Consider the following 22265-nt stretch of genomic DNA (forward strand, 5'->3'; position numbering starts at 1 on the left):
AAGAAGGTGATATGATTTCGGCTATGCTACGGTGTCATGAGTTACTTACAAAATGACATTTACAATATAGAACATCTTCATCTTTGTTATCCATATATGATACAAAAACTAACTTTTCATTTGTTTTCATTCCCTTTGAACGCTGTTTTACTTGAGGGAATAGGGTAAAATTAATGTTAAAAAAGACAAACTGACAAAATAGTCCAAAAAGATGAGGGGTCACAATAATTATTTTTTATTTTAGTAAAAAATGTTTGTGCTTTTTACACCATTGATCTGAATGGAATAATGAGATTCACTGTGGTGTACGTTTGTCATTAAAACAGCAGAAAGGTTCCTCTCAGGAGATTCACTGGAAAGCCTTTGACAGAGCTTTTTTCTGACATATTTTAATAAACATTAGTAACTGATGTAGATTTCCATTGCAGATAATTTTTTTCTTTCCTTTTTTTTTCCTTCTTGATCCCTGTAAACATGGTTGAGTTATGTGGCAAAGTCATGGTGGCAGGTAAAAATGACTTTTTACATTCTACAAAAACAAAATTTACAACCACAATTGGATTTTTCCCCCCCTGGGGCGGCTTGACATGCACTTTATCTACTAATATTATTACAGCCAGGTGACACAAACAATTTATTTGACTATACAACAAACAGTTTTCTTTCAAAAAAGTACTTTTTTAGATAACTTAAAAATTAATATAAAAATAAACAATGGATTTGACTGCTCCTCGAAATAGGAAATAAACAAACAAACAAACAAACAAAAATGGACGGAAGGTCTGATGCCATAAAAAAAAAAAAATATCTGAATTACAAACTAAACGTGTAGACGATACAATCTATCGGTACAAAACATCGAATGTAGGCGATGATTCTTGGCTAAACCTTCATCGTAATTTCGGCCGTGGAAAACAATACACGTGAGATTAAAGAAAACGATGGAAAGCAATATACAAAATTTCAAAGATAAATACAATATTTATAATTGATATGTTACAAAAAATTCCCTTAGTGACCGCAAGTGTTTGTGTGAAAGTGTTGCAATGTATAAGACAATTTTACTCCTAACTGTAGGAATAAAACTCTGTACTAAATATTTAAGTGAATCTGGAAAATTCAAGACAAGTGTATAAATATTTAGCTACAACTTTGGCAAAATCACAAAAGTCTACAATTGTATAACCACATACAAAACACATTAGGGAGTAAGGAGCTAGAGGTATAAGGACAACTTTCTGGTACAAGAAACAGACTTCACAGTAGCCTAAGAATGCAATAGTATACAGTGCTAGCAAAAAGTTGAAAAACATTGCAGATCACACTCGCTTTACAGGAAGCTTTAGCAGTGGAAATATTTTCTTTTTTTTCTTTTTTTGTCTTTTTTAACCAACAGACAGTAGCGCTCCGTCTCTGTTAGTGTGCTTGTTGAAGGCAAGAGAAGAATTTTTGCAATATCAAAGTTACAACTTCTACCTACAATAAGTTACAAAGTTCAATTCCGCCCAACGAACAGAACGATAAGATCTCTTCTCGCACCGTTCGTTCTTCCTTGCCCTTCTTTTTGATTTATAAATCATATATCTTATATTATTTCCAGTTTATTGGCTCTGTATATATTGGCCCCCTTTTTATTACCACAATCAAAAAAAAAAAAGGCAAAACAATAAACAAAAAAATAATAATAATATAATAAAAAAGGAAAATGAATTCACATTATGAAGATGTGCAGCGGCAGCACATCGGTGAAAGAGAAACATTCTTACACATTTTTTTTTATCAGTGTTTTCATCAAATGGCATATCCACAATGTTTCTTCCCACACATAGCAAGAACTAGACATAGCCAAGATTAAACCAGAAATGTTTATACAAAATAGGTACGTTTTGTTCTTTTTTTCCCCCCCTTCAAGATCGTGAAAATATGACAAGAGATTCAGTCAATAAAATGAAATTGTTCATGACAAAGTCAATTTCGAATAAACTCTTTGAAACAAAGTGTCTTTTTCCTCTGAATAACAGAATTAGCTGCTGATTAACTTCATGACGAATGACAACTTCGAGGAGGATCCTCCGTACAACGTACTACGCTTCGTCCCCCGGCGAGGAGACGGCTGCTTTACAAGGGACGGGAGTGCAATTTACATGGGTGGGACCACCAGTCCGGACATAGCTGAAAGAGAAAGAGAAACAATTTTAGCACGGGAGGTCCCGAGACGCCGCGCGGAAGACAAAAAACAACACAGCAGTAAGTATGTCACTCGCATTTCACAAAATACTCGACTCGAAAGGCGCTGGGGATGTTTGTAAAATGGAGGCCGTTGCTGTCGGGGGCCGACGGCGGGGGAGGGTTGAGAGTGATTGAGTGAAATGTGCTTCACCAACAAGACGTGCTGGAAAGACTTCACTTTTTGAAAGAGGAGCTTTCTGACATTTTGAGGAGAAAGCATCCTGGCTCCCACATGTGTGATATTTCTCTTAGCGTTTTGTTAATGGCAAACAGTGGGCCAGACTCCCAGGAGAGGGTCCCTGCTGACAGCCGAGAAACAACACGGTCACTTCTGCTAACGTCACGTAGACCCGCGGTCTCCCCTCCTCAGTCAGCAACCAGACACCCCTCGGCTTTGCCCAAATTGAAATCTTCGCTCGCTCCCTCCTGCCATTACCGGAGCCGAGTGGATGCTGGAAAACCATTTGCATTCCTCTGTCAGCCCGTATTTCCCCCCCCTATCTCTCCTTATCGTGACATCTAAAGAAGGCCGGACTGGGTCGTCGAACGCCCACCTCTCGGCCCGCCCGAACACGAAGATTGATGTACTCGCTCGCTCCGCTCATTTCCGCAATTAGGTGTCTAGTGAAGTGCCAGGGGAGAGAAAACGGGAAGAAAGCTCTTTTGCCGCTTTCAACTTATTTGTAGAGTCATGCTTGGAGTGCTTTTAAGTTTGCCAAGGCATCTGATGTTGTGGCATTCCTCATTAATTTCTGCAAACCACATATTAATAAGCAGACGCATGTAGCGGCATGAACTTTAATTTCTCAGTTCATTAGGTCTAACATTATTAATCTCGCTTGCACACGCTATGGCTAAAACATGTTTTCAAAGCAAACAACTGGGCCTTGACGGAGAGCAAATACGAGCGCACTAAACAGCCAGAGTAAGTCTTTAATTTGCCGAACGACGCCGCCCTGCCGAGAGAAACGCGCGCTCTTTCCCTCTTCCCTCCTCGCATTCAACCTAATCGGTTCTTCTGCTGTTAACTTCCTCTTTGGCAATGTTGTTCAACGTCGGGTGAGCGAGCACGGCGTGACGTTAACATTTCTGCCCTTTTGGGTCCGTCGGTTGCGCTACTATTGTAGGAAACATGAATTTTTAATTTCTGAGGACGAGGGGGCAGCATGTACAGTTAAGGTAAAGAGAATATGGAGAGAATATTACATGTGTTCAGCTCAGTTTGAATGCAAAAGAGGCCTGTGAATAATGGAGCAGTAGCATCAGTTTTATTTGCGAAAGATGTTTCCGAATTATAGCGATCCCAGCCACTCGAGTACGAAATCTCCTGAGACACTTAACTTTGCTTAATCATTAATGAAAGATAAATAAATCAATAAACACACCCACACATGCACATGCATTCTACATGCCCGCATGCATAATGCGTTCTTGCACTTATTCGACCACTCATCCGTCCATCCATCCGCCCATCCACGTGCAAATGCATAATTGATGCGGGCGGGAGGCCGTGTTCGTTAAGCGGCGAGGATGGCGGATGGGTGGCGTCTCTGGGTACCAGAGTGCAATAATGCGACCCAACAGGTGAGGCAACTGCGGGGCGATCTAAAAGCAGGGAGTCGGCTCTCACCTTGAAGTCCATTGCCATTTGCACTGGTGCAAGAAGGAGGTGGAGATGCTTGGGGCCTGACAACTGGAGCAAAGGCGCTTTTTTGTTTCACTGCAGAGATGACATTGGCAGGTGAGAATGAGAAAATGCCGTGTGTACTGCTACAGTTTGAAGAGAGGCTGACCGAAGAGGCTGCCATGGTAGGGCTCGACGGAACTACTGCAACAAAGCAGACATAGTCACCACTCAGAGAGAGTTCACTTCTTACAGACGAAGAGTCAGAGAGCCGGGCCTCGCCTCTTTTTCAAATCATATTCATGGAATGAAAACAGATCAGGGAGAAATGGTTATGAGGATATGGGGGGGGGGGGGGGGGGAATTTGGGTTGCGGGACTTTTTTTTTTTGTGGGGGGGGGGGACTAAAACAAACGAGCAAATCATCAGTTGGAATGGGATATGAGATGTCCTGCCTTGGCCACTTTCTGGATAATAGGCGTTCTTAACGACTCTGACTGGGTCATTTTGCCGAAAACATTTTTTTAAATTTTTTTAAACATTTTTTGGATTTAGAGTGCTGTTTTGGTGGCCTGCTTTATAATTGCAATTTGTTTTGCTTTTCAATCGGCTGCTTTGATTGGTCGGATTTGCTAAATGTCTCGGTTGTTCAGCCTCCAGAGTCACCCCTCCTTTTATCCAGTAGCACACATTCCCAAAAGATAACAAAACAAACCAACAAACAACCAACAGAACCACAACAGAGGAGTGTCAAAAGAAAAGGGAAGCACAGGTGGGGACAGAGAGAGCGGGGGGCTCGTCATTACCTTGATACTTACTGCCGTAGGGAGAATTTGCAGAAGAGCCGTTCAAGAAGCCCGGTGAACTGGGCACGCCCAGGTTGGGCATTCCCGTGTTGCCGTAGCCGTTCATGCTGTTGCTGACGGTGTTGTAGTTGGACTGCTGCGGGGTGCTGCTGGGCACGTAACCGCGAGGCGACACACTGCTCGTGTTGCGACTGTAGCCCACTGCGGACGGAAAGACATTGGTTAAAAACTGCCACAATGTGCGTTATGTACATTTCAATTTTTCAGGTAGATACCATCACCAAAGTTGTTTTTAGGCAGTTTATGTACATATATACGTATATATCAAATTTTAATAAATGACAATGGCTTATAAATGGTTTTACAAATTATTCAAACTGATAACTTATGTAAGAATGAAACAATTTATATCTAATTCATTGATTTATAACTATGTATTTTATAATAATAAATAATATATTGCATAAATAATAAATAATATATTACAAATAATATATTGTGTTTGTATGTGTGTATATATATATATATATACACACAATATATATTATTTATAAAATACATAATTATATATGTATGTGTGTGTGTGTGTATATATATATATATATGTAATCACGTTTAATCGCATCTAACATAAGTTTGTTTACATAATATATGTGTTTATATATATATATATACATACACACACACATATATACACACACACATACACAAACACACAGACACACACATATTATGTAAACAAACTTTTTAGTTTAGATGCGATTAAGCACGATTAATCAATTTTTTGGCAGCACTAACATATACTTGATATATAATATTAATATAAATGTGGAAATAAATTACATAATATTAAGACACTTTACATCTATTTTATATACTTTTTACATTACATATTGCATACATATTTATACATTACATATATAAATTGCATATACAAATATAAATTATATATATCCTATTCATATCTGTGTATATGTTTTTTACTTGTGTTTCATGAGTATGGCCTAATGTGTTAACGTTTCCGCTCCACACAGCTGTGTGTTAAATTCACCTCCATGTATGTAAGGAGGATATTCAGCATTCTAGCGTGTATTCCAGTGTGATTTTTCCCTGTCCTGACCTGAGTGGAGGCAACAATGGAACAGGTGTAAACCTATTATCAGTACACTGGCTAAATGCAGTGTGTGAGATAGCGCTGCGTGTTCTGGCAGGCTGGCAGCGGAGAGATGGGGACAGGGTCAGGCACCTCCTGGGATCTATGCTATACACAGCCAGGAAAGATAAAGCTGCAACCGGCCTGTGCCATGATTCATGCTGCTAGCAGCTCGCTAATGTTCGCTAATCGTTGCAAGCATTTTTCTAGATACGTATATAACTCATTTTGATACAAACAGATGAATAACTAAAGTGGTTAGCAGGTTCTCTAGCCTGGCTATTGCTGGTTAGGCTGTTTGTTTTAATAGTTTTTGAGGGTTTTTTGGCACTTGTCAGTCAGCTAACTGACCAGCTAAACACCCATTAGGCTAACTTAACCACTTTAGGCTGGGTTTATTGCAATCCACATGCTAATCTTCATTTGTTGCCACATACCTTGTGAGGTCTCTGAGACGTTGACGGCGAGCTGACTGCCGAAAGAGTTGACCCCCATCATTCCGCCGTGAGAGGCCGTGTTGGCGAGGGACGGGATCTGGTTGTGGTTACGTGGGACGCTATACAGAGCCTCGGCGATATCTGCGGCCCTCTTCAGAATGATCTCCTACAACACAGAAACAGAGAAGAGAGTTGTCAGTATGTTCTCAAAAGAATTTAGAGCCAGAAAATGGTACTCAAATTAATCAAAATACTTAAATACAGAGTGAATTGCACACAGACACTGGGTTTCTATGTTTAATGGGATATTCCATAGACATAATGATTTTTATACTGTACAAACTGTATATTCTATCCCCTAACCCTAAACCATTTTCAAAAAACATCACTTAGTATTTATAAGCTGATTATAAATCATGGATTTCTGATATTGCCATCTTTGCAGGGACATTTCATCCCCATAACATAGGGTATACCTGAACCACACACACACACACATACATATATACAGTATATATTATATATATATATATATATACATATATATATACACACACGCATACATATGCATTTTCTATCTGTAGGTAAACATAAATGACACCACGTTTGCATCTGTTTCGCAGTAGTTGGATTGCAATGTCTTCACCTCTGTGCTACTCGACTGGGGGAAAATAATGTAATGGATCATTTCTTCTGAATATGTATTAGACCTCTCATGCATAGCTGGACCGCTCTGTAGAATATATTCCAGAGGTGCACCTTTTAGGGCCAAGTTCAAGGTTATCCTCCCATTTAAATAAGCCTGTATATGGCTGTGTGCATGTGTTTTGAGTGATTAACTCGTCACTTTGCACCAAGAGCCACAGCCATGAATTAAATTGCGAAAAAGCAGAAGTAGTAGAAGAAAACAAGCTTTCACCCGGCTACAGTACAAAGGCCCCCAGCAAGCTTTGAAACATACAGGAATGTAGCAAAAGGAGACGAATGCTGATTTAATTACAGCCACCGTGCAAAGGAAGAGAAAAGGTGCTTCATTAGCATGAGTTTGTACCTGGTTGTTGTGTGGCATCCCGTACAGCGCTTCCACAAGGTCAGCGGCTCTCTTTAGCAACACCTCCTGCAATATATACCCAGAATGCAACATAATCAGTCATAAAGACATATAAACACCATCAGCCAGTACACTGCACATGAACAATAACCGTGCATATTGTACACTTTCAAAGCCCTTTATCTCTGGTTGGGAAAAATACACAAGCTGACGAGTGGAAATAAAGCGTTTTTTAATTATATATTATCAAACGCATTCTTTTATTTCTTAGTCACATTTCATTTGACTTAGTTAGACTAGTGAAGTGGTGTGTAACTTAAGCTAAATGAGTCAACATAAGGACTTGTGTTTCAACGAAGTGGCCTTGTGGGTATTAAACAAACAAACACTAGCTCGCCGCACCGAGTCAAACACAGACGCAGCGTTCGGCTGCTAATTCCACGCACTTTAGCTCAGAAGAACAATGAGTCATTTTCCATATCTTAATTAAACTGGCAGAGTCCTCAAAGACAACATCTCACCCCTAATTCATGCCCCAAATTTGCAGAAGAGTTCAATGCCCATTCCTCTTTCTTCAGGACAATAAAGTGAATTAGCTTGGGTTAATCTAGTTCTTTCATAATGACATTAGGAAATTTTTCAATTAACCCTCTTTCTCTGGCTGTTGTAAAGGACTTCATAAACGACTTCCTCTCCAAAGCGGGCTGAGAGGCTGTGCCCTGGGACACGGACGCCGGGAACTCTCGCTTATCCCCGTCTGCAAGCTTTCCCCCCACTTATAACACAACAAGGATTAACCTTCTGCTTATTTTCCCTTCAAAAATCACACCTAAGCTGCCAACAAGCGTGTCTCCGATGCGTTTTGCATTGGCATTCCCGCTTGTTTTCTTCCAACGGGTACACAAGAGCTGCTTTTTGGGCAAGTTGTATTATATTGTTGTTTCATTTTAGCATGTCTCAAATTTGCTGACTTATCGATTTGCGGTTTGAGTGTAACCACATTCACGGCATTGTCCTTGCGAGTGCGTAGCGCGGAGCGCCTTCATCATGGCTCGATGGCTATTTCATTCCCATGCACAAGCGCCATGTTGGATCTGTATTTATCAAGATTAATCACAGGCCCATGTGTTTTATATAGACGCACTCCAAACCTGAGCCTAAGCGGATGACTGCTTCTTCAAATGGGCATTTACCTCTGAAATTGGGGGCTCTGTTTCATGATGCAAGTGTCTAGTTTGCATACAAATAAAGAATTACACTTGTCATTCAGCAGGTAGTGTCAATGAAAGGCCCAGCTGTCCTAGTCCAGCTCTCGGCTCTCTCTAAGCAAGATTAAGTGTTTTTCTGAGCCGCTAATAATTACTCATCATCTCAGTCATCATATCACAAGACGTCTTACATGCCTCCCAATTTCACCCAACGATTATCGCAATTAACGTCGCCGAAACCTCACCCCGGCGGACACATACTTGAACTTCTTGTCCATATGGCGGCCGAGAGGAGGAAGAGACGCAAGGATAGTTTAAGAAAACGACACGTCTACTCAGCTCTAATCTGTCATTTGCCATGAGGTGCGTTTGCTAATGAACCGGATTTAGCAGCGTGCGTTGAAGTGGGAGTCTATATGCATCGAACGCGTCGGCCAATCAGCGGAGGAGGCTGTGAACGAGTTTGTTTTGTTCCAGCATGCCCCTCTCATCCTTGCGGCCTCACGCTGAGAATATGATTAGCGGTGAGCGGTGTTCGAAAAGCATTTCCATGTAAATTTCAGAGCGGCAGCGTTAAGTGTAATTGACTCCCCTTCTTTTTCTGCATCGACACGAGACTCCAGGTTGGACCGAGGACTATTTAAGCCCGAAACGATCCCAGGGCTTGTTTCGTGACAAATGCGAGGGCTTATTATTACAAGAGCTCATTGTTCCGCCGGTGGACGAGAATCGTTTAAATGGAAAACTTGTTATTATCATTCTTGAATATCGTGAGTGGTATATATCACCACTGTTAAAGAAGCCAAGTGAGGTGAGGGGCTGGAGGTGCTAATGTCATTATAAAAGTGTAAAGCAATTATTCTGTTAGTTCTTGCCTGGGGTGATGAATACATTGAGAAGTGCGGGGCCAATACGTGTAGCTACCTCGCAAAAGCCAAGAGAGAGAAGATGAATTTTAATGCATGGGTAATTGCTCAACATGAATGCATTTCTAATAATTTTCTTGTATATTAGATTGAACGGGAAGCGGAATAGATTGGTGTTTGCTAGCTGAAACAGGACGCGAAGGCTAATGGAACTGATGAATGTGAGAATACGGCCGACAGGTTACCACTATATGATTCGCATTAAAGATTATTTGATGAACGTATAAGGCTTGATCAGATTTTCATTCCAGTGTTTGTCTCAGCTTTATATCGAGACAAATGGATGACACTGATTTCAAACAAGGACTTAAAAGAAAGAGGATTGGAAGGTCCCTTTAGCAATCTCCTGCCTCATCACATGAGTGACTTCATATATTGCTTTTTACTCTCTCTCTCTCTCTCTCTCTCTCTCACCATCTTCATATATAAATGTGTTCAATGGACACCCCTCCCCTTGGATCGAGCAGCAAATTTTGAATTGATCTAAAATTGAGGAGGTAAACTGCAATTCCGAGCAGCTCACAGTGTGAATATGTTAGTGATTTCAAAAGTACTGGTACTTTGAAAAAGTAAAATAATTGAGAACTACTATAGATTATAATATTATATGCTTTGTGTTAATATTTAGCAGTTGCATTATTGAAGTGATGTCCAAAGCATGCCATATTGGCTTTCTGTCCTGCTACGATCCCCCATCAGAGCTTGTGCATTGTAGATCCCTGACTGAAAAGAAGGAAGGAAAAGAAAAAAAAAAAAAAAAAAAAAAAATCCAGGAATCGATATCAGGGGCGTATTATCAACTCTACAGCTGAGTCGAGCGGGCGAGCACGAGTGTGACGGCTTTACCTTATTGCTAACACACTGTGTACATCCCTCCCCCCGAAACCTCTTATTACGGTGGTCTGTCTCCCGCCTGTAACATCTAATGCAGCCGCTCCTCCCAGACGCTCTGCCTCTTATTGAGAATATGTGTAAGGGTCAATTGCTGCTTTGCGTGGAGCTGGCTGTGACCCTCAAACGCGATAGAGGTGCAGACGGCTGCGGTAACTATGATGAATCACTTGGCACTTTCATTTACATGCTGCTGAACTCACATTTGGGTCCATTAGAAGCCAAAATCAAATATTTATGTTGTTTATTGGAACTGCTCTGGTGTGATGGCCCTGTGCTGAGGGTTTACCTGAATTTGAGATCGAATGCATTTGAGAAAAAAAAAAAAAAAAAGCCATTTCCATCACATTTTTGTATAAAAATAATTATCAGAAATATATATATATATATATATATATATATATATATATATATATTTTTTTTTTTTCTTTCAGCTTTAGAAATGCTCAAGCAGGGTGTTTTTTTGTTTTTTTTTTTTTGATAATGGATAGTTTAAACATTTACTGGAATGAGATTTCCTGTCCAGATATTGGCCTCCACAGAGACAGAGAGCCAAGTGTAATTGAAACACATCATGTGGCGCGGGGCAGAGTCTTACGGATTCTTAGTTTGGTGCATGTCCGCGGGACGCTAGCGCAGAGACCACGCCGTTCCAGAGCTGTTCAGCGGAAGTTAATGATAGCGGCTGCTCCCATGCTGGGCTTTAATAGATATTTGTATGATATCTGTTATTAGGCCTACGTGGTGGTCAGCTTGCGCCGAGCACCCACGAACAGAGTACAAAATAATCTCTTAACATATTATTAAGAAAAGCCCTCGGCGCCGCGTGCTCTCAGATGGGAAATTAGCACGTTTTCTATTAGCCGGGCACAAGTCATAGATCCTATCAAAGCTAAATGAGCACAAAAAAAGGGACAAATCAAAGAATAGGAAATAGAAAAGGTCCAACTGACACGCTTCGTCTTTCATGTCACACATCAAAACAACAGAACTCTGATACGTGTCGACCACATGGGAACCGCAGGCAAACTGCATGGTTTGTGGAATTTAAGTGGGGAAAAAATAAATAAATGAAGCTAAAAAGCCCAGAGAGAGGGCTTGCCCATATTAACGTGCGCAAAACTCATTTATTAACCTGCTAAGACAAGGACTTTTAACGGAAAGCTCTGTAAACAAAAGATTAAACTGGATCTAGCTTTGGAAAATGAAAGGAAAACAAGACCAAAATAATCACACATCTGAAAAAGGCCTCTGCTTAGATTACAATCGCCACTGCCTACTGGGGTGGAAAAATACTTAATTGAACCATTTCGACGTGCTGAAAGTTTGCACGATTCTGGCGGAATCCAAACACGCCGGATTGCATAGTGATGACTTGCCAAAAGCGATTGCATGCGCTTGCTCATCTAGCCAGTGAATTGTTTCCCATTTTGACATTTCTATGATAAATAGCTCTTTCACACACATACACACACAGAATCACTGACCTTGGGCAACCTCTCTGGATCACCTGGATGTCTGGGAATGACCTTCTGCAGTCTCTGGAAGCCGTAGTCAATAGTTGGTTCGTTCAAAGCTAAACCGCAAAACAAGAAACGCCATCTGTTAGCATCCTGCGCCGGCAAAACAAATGATCAGATTTGCGTTTTCATATGCACCATCATAAATGTTATTACATTCGCTCTTGAGAACATATGCACCCATCATGCATTTTATTCCAGATAGGTCTGAACATTTGAATAAAAGGTAATAACGCAGTGTGCAATATTCTGTCATGCGACGTAGAGCCACATCTATCACCTCTACTATTTGGAAGAACGAGGCCTATAATTGATCAGATAAATTTAAAGGAGTTAGCGGATACATTATGAATGAAACAGGCACACTAATACAAATACACACACTCGATTGCGACTGTCAACCATGTGAAGTCTGTATCAGTCCTACTTCCTGAAGCACCCACTGGATTTATGGGCAACGGGCGATGATGACATATGTCTGGCTATTGCACCCCTTCAGATTTATCCCTCTTTCTCACAATCTCTCCGCCATAGTGCGCTAAAGCAAAGCAGGCAGGAGGAACACTTCATCTTATGGAGCTTTAATAATCTGTGAATGGTTGACTACAAACTGATGTAGGGCGCTATCATTTCACAGCTGTGCCGGGGCTGGCCTCATGAAATTGCTGGCCACAAATAGTAATTAATCTTTTCTTTCACACACACACACGCCGCACACACACATGTTCCCTCCCTCTCAAATTGGAATTTTGAGTATGAAGTGCTCCGGTTATAAATCAGACAGACCTGCTCTGTATACAAGTGCATGAATCATAATCTCAACTTCCTGCTACCGCATGCATTGTGTTTAACAAGCTTTAGAAGAGTGCATGGAGGTCTATTATGGTCACACTAGACTATAAGCATGTGAAATTATTTTCAACATATATGGGCAGCAGGAAATGATGTCACTCTCAAGGGTGTAAATATAATATTTTTTATATGCTCTGAAGACAATGTAATTGGTATTTACCCATGCAGAAGTCAGCGCTACAATGCTAAGATTGTAGTAGTTGGTTCCTATGCAGTCGGCATGAAGGGAAAATCCTACTTTCTAAATGCAACGCTATCTCACGACCAATTCGTACGTATTATACAAGGTGGCTAAATCGTACAAATTCATACAATTTGTCTAAACCCCAGTGACGGGTAGGTTTAGGGGCGGGTTAGGGGTAGGTCATTCGTATACATTCATACGAATTTGGCAACTTGTAAAATACGTACGATTTAGCAAAAAACGAGTTGAATAAATATGCATTCGTACGAATGACTTACCTCTAAACCCGTCATGAGATAGCGTTGTGATTACCGGTTCCGACGTCACAAGCCAAAATCTCCAGTTTCACCGTCTACACGACAACACTGTAACCGTAGTTTGGTTTCAGTGACCGGATACTGCGTTTGCGTGTGGATAAATGGCCAAACCACATAGAAAAAGCTGCGGTTTTGAAAATACCCAAGTTCGTGTGGACAGGGCCTAAATATGATTTAAGGTCAAGAAACAGAATTGCACAAATAATAAAGACTGATTTCAAACAGGTTTCCTGAACACTATCTGCTATTGGCCAGACATACAGATAGCCCCACCCCCAGACTCATACCTTTGGTTGAGCCTATAAAAATGAACAAAAAAATGACACATATCAACTTTAAGAAGGAAGAAATCATAGCAGAGGAAGCAGAAAAAAGCCAGTAGAACATCAGCACAAAAATATTATCAGACATGAATGTAGATGTCGTTGATGCCGTATGAATCAATGCGCTTTTTCTTTTAAGAGATCAAATCTGTCTGTTCCCCTTACTCAGCACGCTATTTGCTGCTGAACTCTGCTCTGATGGAAACGGGGAGAAACACGAGAAAGAACTAAAGCAGAGAATGAGAGATGACAGCCTGAGAGGAGAAGATGAGCATATTAGACAGGAACTTCCTGGAAATAATTGGGTGACTTTATGATGAAGTGCTACAATTACATCTAAGTGTAGTAGGGGCCGGCAATCCAATCAATCCAATCTGATCAATATCAAGACGCTGGTTGTGTTGTGGCGCACACGTATGCGTGTCATCGTGTGACAGCGGTGATGCTATTTGACATGCCATCTTGCATGGCTGAAGACAAAGTAGCGTGCAGGAATCTGAAGTAAGATGTCGGCTTGTTAATAAAGCATTGATCGGGCGTATTGATTTTACATGACATGGCTTTCACAAGGATGTAGCTCTCTCACGCACACCTTCACCTCCCCCTTTCCTTCTCCCCTCGTCTGTCGTTCCTAGATGGACGTCCTCCGACTACCCGAGACAGGAGGGCTGATGTAAATGTTTGTATTATAGCACTTCATTATGCCTGAATTTACCCATATGAGGGTATCCGTCATTTTGGCTCGTTTCTTATGACTGGGGTCTGGGACTACACAAATGGATCATGGACTTTGACACTGGCCCTTCAGGATGTGTATTTGCCCTGGGACATATAATAAAAGTACTCTGTGACATTAAATATGGCCTAAAAGCGGGCAGATTTACAGCCGTTCTGATGGCACTTTCACACAGCGCAGCCCCGGGCAGCAACATGTTGTTCTGTGCTCTGACATTGAGGCTTTGCTGATGAAGGAATGTGTGCGTTTGATAAATGTATCGGAACAGTGGGCGCTAAACGCTCTTCAGTTATTGATCTGATGCTAATGCAGTAAAAGAGGTCAGTGAGACCTTCATTAGCGCAAGACAGTCCCTCACCTCAGAGATCCTCCATCTCAAACACACCAGGAATTATTAACTACAGCTGTGTGAAAATCACAGGGGAAAACATTGTCATGAAAAAAGGGGGGGGGGGGAAATAAAATAGATAAAAAAAAATAAAGAAATGGTGCTCATAGTTTCTAGCAAAATACCACAAGATAACTACAATAAAACTGTTTGATATTAGCAATAAATAAATAAAATTAAAAGATGTAATTATACACTGTAAAAAATTATTGTTGGTTTAACTTAAAAAAAGTAAGTTAGCTGGTTGCCTTATAATTTTGAGTTCATTGAAATTAAAAGTTTGAGTTAATACAATGAAGGAGAATGGTTTAATAAATAGAAACTCAAAATATTATGTTATCTGAACTACATTAATTATCGAAGTTGATTTGACAAAAGAAAAACAGTTGTGATAACAAATCATGAAAATAATTTTTACAGTGTAGTTTCTTACAAAATACAATAACGTAACTGTGAGCAATAAAATGTCAAAAAAAGAAATTAAAAAAAGAAAAATTAAATATAGAAATTAAATGGTAATCCGTTTTTATGCAACAATATAGCTACAATAAAGCTTTTTGATATTAGTCATACAATTAGTTGTGGAAAAAAATAATATATAAATATAATATATTAAATATATGTGATAAATTAAAAGACAATCATAGTATATATCAAAATGCCACAGCATCGTTAAAATAAAAATGTTAGCCATAAAATGAGTCATGTGAAAAAAAATTATAATAAATTTAACTTTTTTGTTTTTTACAGAAGTCTACCTGCACAAAGCACACAGGTGGCTGTTTGTTAGTGTGTTGCTAGGGTTTTCTGACTGGTTGTTAGGTGGTTACTTACTGATCCAACACTGTAAAAAAATATTTTCATGATTTATCACAACATTTTTTCTTTTGTCAAATCAATTTCAATAATTAATGTGGTTCAGTTAACGTAACATTTTGAGTTTCTGTTGATTAAACCAATCGCCTTCATTGTATTTACTCAATTTTTTTTTATTTCAATAAACTCAAAATTTTAAGACAACCAAATAACTTACTTAAAGTTAAACCAACAATTCTTTTTTACAGTGAAGTAATTCTGGTATCTAGGTATGGATAGGTCCCTCCTTCAATGTAAATCTATTGGATTTGAAGTGTTTTAGCAAACACCACCAATTACTCCATTACCCATGATATTTTAGTGGAAACTGTGGTTACCATGGTAAATTTTTTAAGGGGAGTACTGTTGCAATTACGAACACATAAAATTGATAAAAATGACAGAGAAGTGAACGGAAGGAGAAACAGATGTGGTTTTGGTGTGTGTGGGGGGGTATCAGTGCTACTGGGCCAGCTGGGAAATATGGAGAACAGATTGCGCAATAACAGTTTAAATCCAGACAGACTCCTGCGAGCATCTTGCCTTCTCCTTCTCTCTCACATTGTTGAACTATAAAACGTTAACAACGTACACACTCTCTATCTCTTTCTCTTTCAGCCCAGGCTTGAGGCTAAGCCCCTCCCACTGGCCTTTGAGCCGGCCCCCCAGCCCCAGGCTCGGCCAATCAATAGCACTTTCCTGTTTTAGAGCTGGGTAATTATGAGGTGGGGAGAGTAGGTGACCTTTCACCTGTTCCGCATTACTTTGCTGATATTAAGATAAATTGCCCGATTTTGGGTAAACATATGCTGCAATTCAGGCTGTCAGCGCCGGTTTGCTCAGGGATAATTTGTATTGATCTCTCCGTTTCTTCCCAATTCTGCTTACTGACCTCACGGATAATGAGAGAGAGAGAGTGTGTAAGTGCTGGATATGGCTGTACTCACCACTGCTTTTCACTGCATGTGTGTGTGTGAGTATCTGGAAGCCTGGCGTATGTCAGTGGCAGAGTGTTTTGCTTACGTCTTCATTTGTCATCCATTTTCTGTTTGTTTGTTCTATCCATCCGGAATGGAGAGAGGGGGGCTGAACGCCGTTTAGCACTCAAGCATAACTGAGCACGTTAAATCAAATCAGGCTCACGTCTCGTACGGGACCGTTATGAATTATGGAGCCGCCCGTATAAAAGGGAAATGTGCTTGCTAATGAGCTAGCATGCTTTTCGGGCCGCCGAACGAGAGCGAAGTGAATGAACAGAAGGGTTTGCGTTTGATGGATGACAAATCTAAAGCTCCTTGGGCTGGTCATCATGTTTAGTTGTTTTTTTCACCCCTCATTTGTAAAAGAGAATGTTAAGCACAATCTGCCAGGGATTTAACATAAAACAGCCTCCGATTTTACATCCAGAGAGAGTCTGTGTGTGTCTACATGTCGCCTGCTCGTGTGCGTCTGTGTGTGCGTGTCTCCATATATTTCAAGATTGAGTGTTTTGACCTTGTTCTCGCAGACTGTATATATTGTCATTCTTCAAAGCTGACATGCTAGAGTGCGGCAGATACTAAACTGTGACACGTTTTTATTTAGCAATAAGAGAAGCGTCCCATAGTAACATCACAGGGAAGTGACACGATCGCAATCAATCACAATAAAATGCAGCTGCGCCGATTCGCAAACTTACGAGATGGAGAAAACTTACTTAACGCACTAAATATACTATGCAAAGGCTTAGTACATTTTCAGTAGAAAAATCTGGATTTGAATATGGTAAAATTCTGAATCGGTAGCTGAAAAAAATGATTAAATTAGCGAAAATATTTAATAAAGGATATTTAATTAACATTTCTCACTGGTTTAATGCAAATTCAGGGCTGGAGAAACAGCATAAAATTGCAGAGAAGCAAAAAAATTATAAGATTTTGATGCTTTACTTTGGTGTAAAGCATTCTGGGTAATGAAGTGTTATTCTACTATGGTCTATAAGATAAATTTTAACTTATTAAACATAATTAAATACATAATATATATTATCTGGAAATACTCCATATGTTGATTGATAAGATGTTTATGGGTAATTCAAACTGGAAAACATATCTAAAAACAGCAGATATGCTGTTTATATGAATTTCAATCTATTTCAACACCCTTAAATGCATATTCTGCATCCAATTCTATTCAAATTCTTTTTATTTAAAAAAAAAAAAAAAAAACTCTGCTTGCATTCCAGACGTCCATTACATCCCATGATGATGATAAGTGTGTATCTTTGGCTCTGATAATGAATGGCTTTCTGGCTGTTGCTCTCTATTACTTTGTCTAATTATCCTTAACTGCTGCAAGCTTATCTCTGCCCCACCTCCACCATCAAGAACCACTTTTCCACTTTTTTTTAATTTTTTTTTTTTTTTTAACTTCTACAAACACAAATCAGAAAGGGAAAAACACAAGAGATTTTAAAACGGAGAGAGATCTGGAATAGTGCTGCCCATCTCTGGTTTCTTAAGGGAACAGAGAATGCCTAACTGTTGTCAACACGCTCTGCGAAAACAAAAACTTAGAAAGGAAATGTCTTTTAACACGGATTGCCCATTGTTCCACAGCTGAGCTACAGAGACATGCAAGAAACCAAAAAAAAAATGAAAGAGGAAAAGCATCAAAGGGCAAAGAGAGTTTCTGAGTTTAATGCAGCATAATAAAAACAGGAAAACATTCATTTGTTCCAGCACAGCTGCTGGATTTCACTCTAAATGAGATCAATTTTCATTGCAATTATGATCATCTTCCTGTAACTGCACGACCAAGAGATGTAGTAATAATTCAGTAACTTTACCAAAAACAGACCACCTTCATAATTAGAATTTCTTTGACCTGAAATATAATCTGAGAGAATAACTTAGGAATTTTTTGCTGTTAACAAGAGAGAGATGCTAGCAACTGCCATTATGACTCACAGATCCCTTTCACAACAGAAACTTTTCTCTTGTAATGAGTAAAAAAAAAACATACATATGTTTATACACATATAAACACACATACAGAGTATATATATATATATATATATATATATATATATATATATATACACACACATACACAAACTTTTATGTTAATGCGATTAATCATGATTTTGATTTGACAGTACTGCTTTATTTTATGGTCCACTTTAGGCATTCTATACTGTAAGTAGCTACTACTATAAGTTATACTATAATACTATAAGTACATACTATAAGTAACTTTGCAACTACATTATTCTACTAACCCTAACCTAACAGTCTACTAATACTCTAATAAGAGTTGGTTGACATGTAGTTGCAAAGTTACTTATAGTTAGTAGAATGTCTAAATTGAACCATTGAAATAAATTGTGTGTGTGTGTGTGTGTATATATATATATATATATGTACAGTGCTTAACAAATTTATTAGACCACTACCCAATATAAGGTTTGTGCCACAGCTGCACTAAACTAACAGAATTGGTGATTACCAAAATCATTTTTTATGTTTCTGTAATGGTTAATCCACACCAGTATGTGTAAGCTCTTTAGTCACAGTAGTGTTTCTAATGCTAAAATATAATTATTGTTGGGATTTAATGGATTCAAAGATAGATTGCACAAAAGTTTCATCAAAAGCAAGTCTTTCAGAACAACTAGAAACTATTTGGAAGTCAATAACAACAGAGACTGTGGAAAAGTACATAAAAACAATTTCAGCAAAAATGCAAGCTGTTATCAATGCCAAAGGATATATATGATATATAGTAACACTTTAGTTTAGGGTCCAATTCTCACTATTAACTAGTTATTAACATGCATATTACTAGTATATTGGCTGTTTATTAGTACTTACAAAAACAGATATTAATGCCTTATCCTGCACGACCATATTCTACATCCCTAAATCCTACTCAGTACTAAAACTAAACAACTACCTTATTAACTATTAATAAGCAGTAATTATAAGTTTATTGAGGTAAAAGTCATAGTTAATAGTTAGTTAATAGTGATAATTGGACCCTAATCTAAAGTGTGAGCACTGATTTTAAAGTTAAATATATGTATTTTGATATGTTTAACATTTTTGGTCACTACAACTTTTGACTAGCAGTGTATAACATGCTGTATTAAAAAGACTAATGCTAGGCAAGTACATAAAGTGGACTAGGTGATAAACCCTGAAAAACTTACTGTGGTTTGTTCTTTGCTAGGTGGCACACACTGCCTGAACCAAAATGTTCAAATGAAAGCGATTTTTGGGATTAAAGTGGAAAAGAACGAGGGATAGACAACTAAAAGGGGAGAAATTAGTTGATGGCTGACTAGTTTTGTACTATTACAGTGCTTTGAATTTCAAGCCTGATTTGAGCAAGAAAAAGAGCAATATAGGAAAGAAGAAGAGGGGGGGGGGGTTCAGAGAACAGAGAGAGCTGGAGCTCTTCGACGTGGTGCTAACTTCTTCATTTTATTGCCAGCTGTCTCCGAGGAAGCTATTTCATCTCAGAGAAATTCAGATACTCCGGAAATTAAAATTTCAAAGATCCGCGGCGTGGAAAAAAAAAGAGTGTGGGAGAAAAAAAATCAATGGAGGCAGATCAATGCTCATAGAAATTTCATGAACTTTGAACCGATACAGGCATGATGATGAGAAAGAGAGAGAGGGGGCCGCTCGAGCCACCGATAAAGTGTCGACAGGACAAGAGAAGCCCACTCTCATGATCTAGGCCGTTCATATTTTATTTCCCTGACAGAAATTACATTTCAAGTCTATTTCTGTAACAAGGAAGGTTAAAAAAGACCTCCACCCCTTCCATTTCTCTTTTGCTCCTTCTTTTGTCAGCATTCTCCATCCATGTGACTCACCTCCGGCGGATCTGACTCAAACGCACCGCTTTAACGGCTCGCCGATATTAAATCGAATTGGGTTTCCGCCTTCGCCGATCGCAGACGCAAATTAATATTGTAAAATGAAGATCGATACATGGATGAAGTGGGGGAAAAAATCGATGGCCGCTAAATTATTGCTGCATTTCATCCTCATTCGAGATGAGTTGTCTTTTCCTCCGCTGGTCAATACTTTGTGGCTTCTCTCGTTAATCTATAAATAAATTTGGCGATGAATGTGGCGCGCACGGGTTAGGCCCGGGTCAGAGGGCTGCGAACGGGAAGATGTTTGGGAACGAGAGAGCGCCCCATCCATCAGACGAGTGCTGGCCACTGGAGCATGACTAATTTCTCTGACTTAGTGAGGACAAACCTATTTAAAGCTGCCAGAGGTAAAAAAAAAAAAAAAAAAAAAAAAATGGACCGAGCCAAAATAGCAACCAGCAGGGCCAATTATACCCAAATCACTCCAGTGCAACTCTCTTTAAGGAGAGAGGGTTCATTCGACCCTTCCAGCACATGCAGAGGTTGACTGAATCTTTTTTGGACCTCTGCTTATTATAGAGTTGTAGCTTGTCACAATATTGCGTTAAAATATCACCACAATCCCCAATGGTGCGACATTGCTCACAATAATGGCGCGCTCCTCTCTGAAGTAATAATATTTCTCAAACAACTGTCTGAGAAGAAAAATTCTCATCTGCTGAGAAGGACTCAGTTCTTGGTTCTAGTTATTAGTGAGCAGCTCCCCAGTACACTTGTATCATTAGACAAGAGCGCAATAGAGAGTCGCCGAGCCTTTTTCCCCATTCATTTTCTCCATAGACATTTCTATGGTACCACTTTACAATAAGGTTTCATTAGTTAACTACTTTAGTTAACATGAACTAAGAATGAACAATATTTCTACAGCATTAATCTTAGTTAATGTTACATTCTAAAAAATGCTGGGTTAAAAACAACCCAAGTTGGGTTGAAAATGGACAAACCCAGCGACTGGGTTAAATGTTTGCCCAATGTGCTGGGCAGGTTTATTTAACCCAACTATTGTTTAAAAATTACTATATGGCTGGCTTAAAATGAACCCAAAATAGGTTGGAAATTAAAAATCAGACATAATTACTAGAGGCAACAATTATAATCAAAGGGTGAACATTTATTAATAATCAATTTAATAAATGTTTATTGTTTATTTATTATTCATTAAACTTATTAATAAATGTTAATTTCCAACATACTTTGGGTAATACAGTAATTTTTAAACAATAGTTGAGTTAAATAAAACTACCCAGGAGGTTGGGCAAACATTTAACTGCTGGGTTTGTCCATTTTCAACCCAACTTGGGTTGTTTTTAATCCAGATTTTTTTAGAGTGTAATTACAACATTTACTAATACATTATTAAAATCAGATGTTGTATTTGTTAACATTAGTTAATGCACTGTGAAGTAACATGGACAAACAATGAACAGCTGGATTTTTTTTTAAACTGACATTAACAAAGATTAATAAATACTGTAACAAATGTTTTGCTCATTGTTAGTTCATGTTAGTTAATACATTAACTAATGTTAACAAATGAGACCTTTTGGTTCTTTTGATTCAGAACCTTTGATTTAGATTCAAAATTTGAATAATTTTGAATCAGAATCTTAAAAATGTGAATTTGAATCAAATACTGTGAAAGTCATAATTCATTACGATTTTACAGTAGTATCAATAATCACATTTGTTGTCATTTCTAAATATTTAATGCATCTATGCTCCTTTAAACTTTAAGGCTTTTTAAACTTTCAGATAAGTCTTTATCAAGTCAACATTTAAACTTCTGACTGTCAAATCATTTTAATTCTTCCTGTTTACAGATTCAGGAATTGAACTGG

General features: G+C 38.8%; 1 protein-coding gene across 15 annotated transcripts in view; it reads right to left on the minus strand.

The window, feature by feature from the left end:
• Positions 1-212: 212 nt before the first annotated feature.
• Positions 213-22265, minus strand: part of ebf3a (EBF transcription factor 3a) — a 104872-nt gene continuing 82819 nt past the window's right edge. For 4 of the 15 annotated variants that reach the window (XM_051915118.1, XM_051915117.1, XM_051915120.1 and 1 more), the window contains exons 11-16: positions 11813-11901; positions 7301-7366; positions 6250-6415; positions 4672-4860; positions 3860-3949; positions 213-2172 (exon numbers count right to left, since the gene is read on the minus strand). In XM_051915118.1, coding sequence (XP_051771078.1) covers positions 2141-2172; positions 3860-3949; positions 4672-4860; positions 6250-6415; positions 7301-7366; positions 11813-11901 — 632 coding nt within the window. In that variant the 3' untranslated portion in view covers positions 213-2140. Of the gene's footprint in view, positions 2173-3859; positions 4058-4659; positions 4861-6249; positions 6416-7300; positions 7367-11812; positions 11902-22265 lie in introns of all 15 variants that reach the window. The other 11 variants (XM_051915108.1, XM_051915107.1, XM_051915113.1 and 8 more) reach the window with 5 other exon arrangements.

The sequence above is a fragment of the Ctenopharyngodon idella genome, chromosome 12, assembly GCF_019924925.1.
Source record: "Ctenopharyngodon idella isolate HZGC_01 chromosome 12, HZGC01, whole genome shotgun sequence".
Lineage (NCBI taxonomy): Eukaryota > Metazoa > Chordata > Actinopteri > Cypriniformes > Xenocyprididae > Ctenopharyngodon > Ctenopharyngodon idella.